The sequence below is a fragment of the Chinchilla lanigera genome, unplaced genomic scaffold, assembly GCF_000276665.1.
Source record: "Chinchilla lanigera isolate Chin_1 unplaced genomic scaffold, ChiLan1.0 scaffold00036, whole genome shotgun sequence".
Lineage (NCBI taxonomy): Eukaryota > Metazoa > Chordata > Mammalia > Rodentia > Chinchillidae > Chinchilla > Chinchilla lanigera.
In genome coordinates, this window is record NW_004955437.1 from 21,139,868 (window position 1) to 21,151,123 (window position 11,256).

General features: G+C 42.6%; 1 protein-coding gene and 1 pseudogene across 1 annotated transcript in view; both read right to left on the reverse strand.

Moving 5' to 3' along the window:
* LOC102017503 (core histone macro-H2A.2) overlaps positions 1-11,256 on the reverse strand; it is a 59,728-nt gene that overhangs the window by 13,287 nt on the left and 35,185 nt on the right. Inside the window, exons 5-7 of the mRNA XM_005390070.2 lie at positions 8,632-8,742; positions 7,073-7,172; positions 2,606-2,695 (exon numbers count right to left, since the gene is read on the reverse strand). Coding sequence (XP_005390127.1) covers positions 2,606-2,695; positions 7,073-7,172; positions 8,632-8,742 — 301 coding nt within the window. The remainder of the gene's footprint in view (positions 1-2,605; positions 2,696-7,072; positions 7,173-8,631; positions 8,743-11,256) is intronic.
* Positions 10,196-11,207, reverse strand: LOC102017162 (annotated as a pseudogene).

The following is an 11,256-nucleotide window of genomic DNA, read 5'->3' on the forward strand; positions in this document are numbered from 1 at the left end:
TGTCCTTTAACTGTGGAAAGACATCCTACACCTAGAGCCCTCTTGAGAGAAGATAAAAATGAGGGCAAAGAGCCCTGGTCCCCTACTCTTCCTCTTCCCCTTCGATCTGTGGTGGATATGGAAGGAGCATCTCCTTATCAAATATTGGTTAGACAGGCTGTGCTTAAGGGAGAGCCCTTTGGGATGCGTGCACTTCAATTAACATTCATCCTGACCCTAACAATCTGCAAGAAAATGTTCATGAGCATAATCCTTTGGAATATAAATTGCTTAAAGAATTAAGATCTAGTGTCATGAACAATGGGGTTTGAGAACCTTTCCCATTGGGCTTGTCCCAGGGACTTTGTGTTTACCTCCTTTAGACACTAAGCACTTGGATAGCACTTGCTTTTCTGCAGGACAATGCCTAAGTTTCCATGTTAATTTTCAAAAACGAGCAAATGAACAAGCACAACAGAATTGAATGGTAAAACATCCTGAATTACTGAGGACATGCTGTTGGGAACAGGTCCATACTCAGATCTAATCTCACAGTTAACCCGTCCAGACCAGGCTCCTCAGCATGTAGCTCTCATGATGAAACAAGCCTGGGCAACTATTCCTGAGGAAGGTATTCCTACTCAGTTCTTTTTTTCATATTCTTCAGGACTCCTGGGAGCCTTATGCCCAGTTCATAGATTGGTTATGAGAAATACCAATAGCATACCCCACAGAATTAGAGAAAACAATTGTAAAATTTATTTGGAACCAGAAGAGACCTAGAATACCCAAACAATTTTGAGCAACAAAAGCAAGTCAGGAGGCATCACAACCCCTGACTTTAAATCATACCACAAAGCTACCATGATAAAAACAGTATGGTAATGGAAAAAACCAGACGTGAGGATCAATGGAGGAGACTAGTAGATGCAGACACAACTCCAAACACTCAACCACCTTATCTTTGACAAAAGGGCCAAACACCCTCACTGAAGAAAGATAGCCTCTTTAATAAATGGTTCTGGAAAAAATGGCTTTCCACATGCTGAAGACAAAATTAGATCCATGTCTCTTACCATGCACTCAACTAAAATCAAAATGGATCAAAGATATAAATATTAAAAGAGAAACACTAAATCTGCTGGATAATAGAATAGTTAGAATTCTTGAATACATTGGTGTAGGCAAAGACTTTAATGAACAAAACCCCAACTGCAAGAGAAATATAATAAAGAACCAACAACTGGTATCTCATTTTATTAAAAGCTTTGGCACAGCAAAACAAATCATCAACAGAGTGAAGAGACAACCCATTGAGTGGCAAAAAATTTTTTCCAGCTGTTCCTCAGACAAGAAACTAATATCTAGACTATATAAAGAACTAAAAAAATCAGACCCCCAAAATTTAAAGACCCAATCAAAAAATGGGCATCTGAAATGAATAAATATTTTCCAGATGAAGAAGTAAAAATAGTAAATAAATATGAAAAATGTTCAACATCACTGGTCATTGAAGAGCTGCAAATTAAGACAATGCTGAGATTCCATCTTATTCCAGAAAGAATGGCTGTTACCAAGAAATCAACCAATAACATGCTGTAAGGGTTGTGGGGAAAAAGGAACCCTTGTGCAACCACTATGGAAATTGGTGTGAAGATGCCTCAAAAATCTAGGACTAGAGGTTCCATTTGGCTCAGCTATTCCCCTCCTTGGTGTCTTCCTGAAATAATTAAAAGCATCATACCACAGCCATATATGCACACCCATGTGCAGCACAGGTTGTAATTGCTAAATCTTGGAAACAGCCCAAATACCCATCAACCATGGAATGGATGAAGGAGATATGGGTTTTTTTTTATACAATGGAGTACTACTCTGCCATAAAGAAGGATAAACCTGTGACATTTGTAGATAAATAGATGCACTTTGAGATCATACTCTTAAGTGAAATAAATTGAACACACACGTGTAAATACCATTGTTTTTCTGGTGTGAGAAACCAAAAGTGTAAATAAGGACCAGAATATGTACTAGATATTATGAAATAGGAACATAATGATCAATTGGGAAGGAGAACTGGGGAAAGGGAAGGAAAGGAAAAGAAAAGAAGGAAAAATGGAAACAAAACTTTTTAAATAAGGAGGGGAAGAGGGATTGAAGGGAAGATAAAGGGAAAGGGGCAAAAACGGAATTGAGATAAGTCATGCACAGATAAGAAGTCCCTACGAAGAAAGTGATCGTATGTATTTTCAAAATGTACCAATACATTTAACTAATAAAAAAGACCCATGTGAGCCTGCTCAAACAACCAGAGACATGCTAAAATAGTGTTCAGATTTGTTATGTCATATTTTGTTGTCTGCATTTACTATACAGGAGGTGAGTGATGCTGGAGACTCTGGTGAAGATAAGAATTAAGTGGGGCTGGGCACGGTGGCCCACCCCTGGAATCTGAGCACTCTGGGAAGCTGAGGCAGGAGAACTTCTGTAAGTTCAAGGCCAAACTGGACTACATAGTGAGTTCAAGGCCAGCCTGAACTACACAGTGAGACCCTGCTTCAAAAAAACAAAACCAAAAAAGAAGGCGACGTCATGCTGGGAATAAGGGCCCCATCCCCACACTCACCTTCAGCAACTTCTAAAGGGCCTTGGGATTTGCGAAGCTCCTTCACTGTTTCCAAGAACTCTTTGCCTCCAGCCTTTTCCAAGGCCTTACCTGCAAACAATAAGAAGCCATGTGGTTGTTCTCTTCCCCTGCTCCCACATGTCTCAGATGGCACCAGGTTTGTCCAGACTGGGAGGACTGCTGGACCAGGTGGGAGAAGGAGGTGCTCCCCTCAGTTCTCATCTGACGCATTTGGAGATCTTGATGCCTGGGCCAGGTCGCAGCTCTCTCTCTTTATTAGTCATTATTACAGGCTGAGCATCCCTGATCTGAGAATCTGAAATCCAATACTTTTTGAGCATCAACATGTAAAATTCCACACCTGCTCTCAAGTGACTCCTGGGTCAGAGTCAAAACTCACAGGTGCTCAACACAGTGTAAAATGACCTTCAGGCTTGTGGATAAGATATATATGAAATAGATATTGTATTTAGACTTGCATTCCCTCTCCAAGATATCTCATCATGTCTATGCAAATATTACAAAATCTGAAAAACTACAAAACTGGAAAGCATTCTGGTCCAAAGCATTTCAGACAAAGACCACTCAGGCTGTATTATTGTTATTACTATTACTATTATCTAGTTCAGGATATTTCCTGGGTGACAGAATTTTCTCTCTCCACACTGAGGCATAGCACAGCTACAGAAAGAAGACTTCCAGAACTACTTCAGAAAATGTCAAGAACAAGGGAATGAGTGCATTTGAAATGAGGGGGAATACTTTTTTTGGGGGGGGTTAAGGCAATGTGTCTTTTACTGTAATATTTTAAATGGAAACATCATTGTATTTTTTTTTTTAATCACACAGTATAAAACAGGAGAAGCTAGGATACCTATCAGAAGGGATTTGGGGCCTATGGGAAGTCTTTCCTCTGTGGAGAGAGCAAGGCCTGGGACCTGTAAAGGATGAGAAGGAATTGTCCCTGCCTACCAGTGTGTAAGAGAAGTTCTGTGTCTCTGTAGCTGTCATCCCCCAGCACCTTCTGTTATGGTTTGTGCCTAGATGCCCCCTCAAAGCCTCATGCAGTCATGGTGGGGGTGGGCTTTTCACAGATGGCTCAATCTAGAGTTTATAATTGATTCATGGTCTACTGTTGGGATTAAGGGTGTGAGTACTACACCCACTGTAGGGCAAGTAGCCTCCATAGAATATAAAGGACAGAAAGAGGCTTGTCTCTCTCTCCCTTATTGTTTTTGCTGTCTTGTGAGCACCATGAACTGTTCTCTGTGATGATCAACTGCCAAGGCACCCTGCCTTGAAGCCAGCCAATTATGGACTGAAACTGCTACAAACTGTGAGCCAAGTAAATCTTTCCTCCCTTAACTTTGGGCATAGACTATTTTGTTTCAGCAACAAGAGAAAAGAAACTAAAACAGAATTTGGGACCAGAAGTGGGGTTGTTGCTGTGACTATACCTGACCATGTGGTTCATGCCTTTGGCAATCACTTTTGGGAAGCATCTGGAAATGTTCAGAGATGCTAGCCGAATAAGCAGCACTAAAACACCTTAGGCTGTACTGTATGGAAACTCTGGTTAGAGCTCAGAAGACCAGAAAGCCAGTAAAGACCAGGATCAGAAGGTTATGATGAGAAGGACTGATTGGCTCCTGGATTCTAGATAATGTATGTTATGCTTTGGCACAAAATTTGTCTGCATTTGGCTTATGTTCAGAGACTGCCCGAGACTGAGATTAAGGGCACCAGACTAATTAACCTTGTAGAAGAAATTTCAAGGCAGTCAAATATTGAGGCTGTGGCATGGCTACTATTGGGTTGGGTAGTTTAGCCAGGTCTATGTTGAGAATCAAGAGCAAAGAGCCCTGCAGAATGATTTAAAATACTGTGAGTTGGGCCAGAAAGGAAGCTCCAGTAAATCTATGGACTGCAAAGACAGAATAGAGATTTTGTTTGCTGAGAAGGAAAAGGAGACTAGAAAAGATGGCCTGAGGGCATCACAAGAAGCAGCAGGACTCAACCCTTTGCAGTCTCAAAATTGCAAAAATGAAAGACTTTGCTTTGAGAAGAGAGTCCCATAGCATCATGTTCCAGAATGGTAGTGGATAGAGAATTTGTTCCTTGGAATTGGATTCAGAGTTCTCAGCAATCCAGGCACTCAGCTCCTATAACCAAGAGAGAAGGAAGCTGGCTACTGTTCCAGCTGGCAGCAGACCTTGGCATTATCCATGTGGTGCTAGTTTTAGGTGCATGCAGAATGGAAGAGTTGTGGGGTCAGGACAGCTTCCACCCAGATTTCAGAAGAAGGCCTGGGAGGCCAGGCAGTGTGCCCCTAAGAGGGCAGTATGTGAAGCTGTGAATGTGAAGCCAAAGGTACAATGGAGACCTCAGAAGTTTGGAGAAGCCAGGAATGTAGATCACCTGAGGAAAACTGCAAGGAGGGAGCAGAGCAGGCCCAAGAGAGAAGCCATGGAAGCTATAGCCATAGACAGTGCCAGAGGGGTGGAGCCATCCAAGCCCTTTGGAGTTCACATCTTGTCACAGATTGCTTTGGATGCTGGACATGGAACTACAGCATTTAATGTTTGCCTTGCTAGATTTTGGACTTGCTTGGGTCCGTTCCTTTGTATACCCCATATGTAACTTTGGGAATAGAAAAGTCTGTTTTGTGCTATTGAATGTTGGAAGTGTTTAACTTTCTTTTCATTTGTACAGGGGCTGATAGCTAGGAGTTTGCCTTAAATCTCAGACGAGAATTGGGACTTGCGCTTTTCAGCAGTGCTGAAACTGTTAGAACTTTGGCAACTCTTGGAGATGGACTAAATGCCTTTTGTATAAAGGAATGTACATGAGTCTTTGGGGAGCCAGGGGCAGAATGTTACAGTTTGTGCCCCCAAAGCCTCAGGCAGTCATTGGGGGTGGGCTTTTCAGAGGTGGGTAAATCTACAGTTTGTGATTGATTTGTGGTCCAATGCTGGGAATAAGCCTGTGAGTGCTACATCCACCCTAAGGCAGGTAGCCTCCATAAAATATAAAGGACAGAAAGAGGCTTGTCCCTCTCTCCCTTATTATTTTTGCTATCTTGTTGGTGTCATGAACTGTTCTCCTCTGATGACCCCTGCCAAGCCACCAGGCCTTGAAGTCAGCCAATTATGGACTGAAACCACTACAAACTGTGAGCCAAATAAACCTTTCCTTGCTTAACTTTGGGTATTAGGTATTTTGTCTCAGCAACAAGAGAAAAGTAACAGACATTTCCTATCTCTTTTCAACAGAGCGAGTGGCCTCTGATGCCAGGGTGGAGGCTTCAGTGAGCCTAGCAGCTGTGGTCCTGATGCCACTGCCCAGGACTGAGATGCTGGCTATGGCCTCCAGCCCCCTCAGAGGCCATCCTTTACCCCAAGGGAAAGTGTTTTCTCTGCTCACTTCAGCCTTTCAATGGATGCCTTCACATAGTTCTATCTTGTAAAAATAGACAAGATGGTGACAAATGGATGAGATGTTTAGCTTATTTCCAGTGACCTTGATAGTTTACTTACCTCCCAGCTCCTTGTTTCACCTTTGCCACTCATGGGACAGGTGGCAAACCACTGGGGAAATAATTCAGTGCTTATAGCTTTATGGACCACCTATTTTTCCCCTAGATGTCTTTTACCGATAGCATACTCAGTAAACTTAAAATGTATGTGATAGTTAATCCAAAACATACAAATGCACAACAACATTTATAACAGCACTTCTGAGAGCCCCATCTGGAAACTACCCAAATGCTATCAATGGTAGAATGGTTCAATAAATTGTGGCATTTTCATAGAGCTGAATACTACACAGCAAAGAAAATGAATAAACACAACCACACTCAACAGCACAGATGGGGTTGGGGATTTAGCTCAGCAGCACAGCACCTGCCCAGCAAGCACAAGGTCGTGAGTTCAATTCTTGGTACCAGAAAAAAATAAAAAATAAAAATAAATAAATGAGTCAACAGCATGGATGGATTTCCCAACCAAGCACTACACTGAGCAAAAGGAGCCAGGCAGTGAGAGTACATAATTTCATTTGAATAACACTCCAAACAGATGAATGCCATTAGAAGATAGGATAGTGGTTACCACTGGAAGAGACAATGACTGGGAAGGGGGCTGGGGAGCATTTCTCTGGTGCTGGTAAAGTCTTGCTTCCTGATCTAGGTGCTGGTTGTACAGGGATGTTCACTTTGAGAAAAATTCATCAAGCTCTACACTAATGATCTCTCTCTCTCTCTCTCAAGCTACAGTATGAAATTCACAAGATATACACAGAAATAAAAAAAGTAATTTACTCTCTAGTGATGCCATTAATTACACACAAAGATAGAGTTTGACATGAGACCTCAAGCAGCGGATATTGGGTAGAGCGATTGACTGTGTGAGAATTTGCCTGAAAAGTTTGCGATCCCATGGTACCACTACCGAAGTCCCAGGACCTTACCTATATCTTCTTTGAGGTCAATTTCAGCTGTGGTTGGGTGGACGATGCCCTCCACTCTCATGGAGCCAATATGGCTGATGTCACTCTGAGTCAGGGACAGCTGAGTTAGGAAGAAAAAATGGAAAACATGGGAAAGATCCAATCCCGTTGAAAACTTTCATATTTTACTTGACAATAATTAATTCTCTCAATTATTCATACTGATCAGTATGAGGGTTGTGGATAGCCACAGGCTCAAGTTTCTCAGGTGTTTGGTTTGCAGTAAGCTCGCTTGAGCTCAGTGGATTTGATTTTTCACACTGAGGCCAACTGCATGCAATAAATCTGCTTGCTCTCCTAGGAGCAGGAATGGGAGCTTCCCCCTTCTTTCTTTCCTTTATAGTTTATGTCTTTGATTCCCAACCCTGATGGCTCAGGTCATTGGTAGCATATCCTCTCAGTAGCTCCTGTCTGGGAGAGAAGCCCAGGGCTTGTCTCTGGTTCTTGGAGCAGCACAGAACTTTTGGGATAGGGAACCAAAGCCAGCCATTTTACCAGGGGGAAGTCATGGGCTCTGGGCTTTCTATCTGCCTACATCTGGTCCCCTTGACTTTTGTAGACCACATTCTTGGGGCTGGCCTATGTGTTTGTGGCAGAGTAGAATGAAGGGCATTTGTCATCATTTCCCTATGTGGGTAAGAATTTCCCCATCCCCTACTAAGTGTGAAAGAAAGCTAATCATCATAACCATGGATGGCCCCTGGAGGGGACATAAATTCCCCCTCTTTGCTTCCCTTTTCTCTTCCATCAGTGATGAATTAGGAACCCGTACATTTAAGTTCCTCTTAGAACATGCTCTCCCAGCCGCTTGAATGGAGGTGCACTCCACTGTCAGACTGCAAATGTTCAGCGACCAGAGATATGATTAACTGACTATTTCCTTGTGTGTATCTCATTTCAGCCCCAGTTGACTTGATAGATAAATTGTCCGCTCAGTAAACTTTACCCCAGTGGGAATGAATTATTTGCATGTCTGGCTGGCTGCTGTTGTGTTGCTGGAGACTGCTCGAATGTATAGCTGTTTGTTTTCTTTCTGCAGTCCAGGAAGGCAAGCAGACTGACTTATTGGCAAATAATTCATTTCTAACACTGGGGATATTCGGGAAACATATATATCTATTTTCTTTCTCTGATAAATTACATTGAACCATGGGAGAAAGGCCTCTCTGAGGCTTCTGGAAATGGTTAGCTATGAATTTTTTCGTGGGTGCAGAAATAACTAGGGCCTGGGGGATTCCCAGCAAAACCAGTAATGGCATCCTGTCTACAGACCAGAAAGATTCTCTGTGCTTAGCTCTGGCTGACCAATGTCAGTGTGAATGATTCCAGCACTGAAGGGTCTGTTCACTCTCACAACGCAGAAATCACTATAGCTTTTTAGTTTAAAAATGAATAATTCAAGACTAGAGTGAAAGTCATATTCAGGGAGCAGAGGATGAAGGAGGCATCACTGCTGTAAACAGTAGGTTATAAAAATGTACTAGTGTTATACGACGGCACATTGTGGTTCTCTTTATTACCTTCTGTCCTAGAACAAGGCTCTTAGAAGACAAGATGGTGAACCCATCCCCAGGCCCATCTTCAGAGGTGGAATTTGAAGTTCCTTCTTTATCACTGTCCTTTGGTTTGGACTGTTGATTAAAAAAAGTCAAAAGGATAAATGAAAAGCAATCCAGAGTAAGCCCAAGATGGCTATACGAGGCTTGTCCTCCGCTTGCCACCAACCTGAATATGGAAGGAAGTGATTAGGTGTTAGATTTTTTTTCTTTTGATGCTGTGGATTGAACCCTTGGCCTTGTGCATGCTAACATGTACTCTGCCATGGAGTTACACCCCCAGTCCTCTGCTGTTCCCTGATGGAGGGACGCAAGGAACAGCAATCTGAAATGCATACAGGGGATCACCGGACCCTGTAGTCCTCACCTGGACACAGGTACATTGTTCTTGCCCTGCCTTTATGATGATAAACATAGGGCCAACTGGGGTGGTTCACAGTGCCTTGCTCAGCCTCCCTTCTCCCCAGGATTTCCCTGGCACCCAGTAGCAGTGGCATGAACCCTTGGAAGGTTCTTTTATCATGGAGATCTATGGAGTGAAAACTTCACAACCTCTAAGGCAGCCCCGCTGTCCAAGAGAGCTTTTTCTGATGGAAATGCTGTCTCTGCAGTTCAATACTACTGAGCACTTAAAATGAGGCTTGTGAACGGGGATAGCTTAGTGGCACAGTGCCTGCCTGGCAGGCTCAAGGTCCTGAGTTCAATTCCTGGTAGCAAAAAAAATAAAAATAAAAAAGAAAAGAAAATGGGGTTTGTGCAATCAAGGACCTGAACATTTTTTTAAGACAAAGTCTCACTATGTAGTCCAGGCTGGCCTTAAACTCACTATGTAGCTTAGGTTTGCCTCAAACTCACAGCAATCCTCCTGCCTCAGCTTCCTGAGTGCTAGGTTTACAGGCATGCACCACCACACCTGACTGGACCTAAACATTTTTTTTAATGTTAGAGAGAATAGTAAAAAAAAGAGCAATAGCAAAATACCATCATCACAGACAAAAACAAAACAAAGCAAAAACATTAAAAGTGACACAGGGTTTCCAAACAAAATGACAGGAATCAACAGTGGTCATTATATCACATATTATTATCTTCAACGAAGTTGCTCAGACCACCAGATGTAATGGGTGGTCTGATTGATCAAACCATTAAAGAGAATAAAAATAATAATTAAAAGAACATTAGAGATGATACAGCGTTTCACCAGACAAAATGGTAGGAATTCACCAATGGTTGTTCTATTGCATATTGTTGTCTTCAAATCAGTTTGCTCAGATTACCAGATATAAGCATGCAAAAGTGGTCAAAATAAAAAAAAAAAAAGCATTAACTGTTCCTTCCAATAAACTACCAGACATCAGCATTACAGTTATCCCAGCTATCCTATATACATATATATGTGTATATACATATATTTTTTTTGCCTTCTTTCCTTCCTTCTTTCTTTTTCTTCCTTTCCTCATCCCAGTTGTTCCTTCCTTTGAGCAACTTCTTTCCCTTTCATATTATCTATTGTACATCTTGGGTTTTATTTACTCTTTCAGGTTCTTACATTAGGGAGATAATATGATGTTTATACACGCGGGTCCCCTAGAGTTCCACAGCAAAGAACCTGGGTGATCTGTCACAGGGTTGAGGCCTACAGAATCATTTGAAGAAAGGCAGGAAATGCTCTCACAGAAACACTTTTGTGGAAGGACCTGCATGCCTTAAGTGTAAGCGTACCTGGCTGGCAATGTTGTAGATCACATCTCTTACACTTTTGTCTTGGTTCCTCCTGAGAAAGTCCTCTTGTGAAACACCATGAGCATACAAATATCCATGGGGAGGAGCACTTTTCTCCTGCAACCATGGTAGGGTATTGTTCTCAAGCAAGTGACAATGCCTTGTGCCTTTCCTATGTGACTTGCAGCATGATCTGTATGGAGATCCTTTATACCCAATATTTTCAGTGTTAAAGACAGGACAGAGCTCTGTGTGTGTATGGCATAATTTTCAAGTTCCTAGATATTCCAATATGCTTTGTCACCCAAATTTGTTTCTCATTCATCAATGATTTTCATAAGCCATCTTTTAGTCAGATTATGTCTTCTGACAGCCTTCCATAGTTCAATGGCCACAGGCTGATGTGGCTCGTCACAGCACATATCTTCCACAGTTTTTCTCCAAAACTGCATTCCCATCAGTCCAATTGTTTTCTCAGAAACTGAGTCCTTCACCTGAGCCAGTTCCACATTGAAGCCCTCAGTGCAAAAGCGAGCTTTGGGATCCTGCAGGGGGCAGCAGGGAGCATAAATAGCTTTCATAATCACGTTTCCGCAGCAGCTCCAGGCAGTACCCAGCTATGCCTGGGCCGCCCACACTGCTGGCTGCCACAACGCTCCACCTCTCCAAGGGCCCTGGCAGTAGTCTCGTGTGAACCCACAACTCCAGGGCGGCCGGCAGTGGCATAGGTCTGGACCGCCAAGCTGTAGCAGTGTGGAGGCCACCTGGACCTAAACTTTTAATGTGGTTTAATTTTAAATTTCAACAGCCAGGTGGGATGGTGCACGCCTGTAATCCCAGCACTCGGGAGGCTGAGGCAGGAGGATC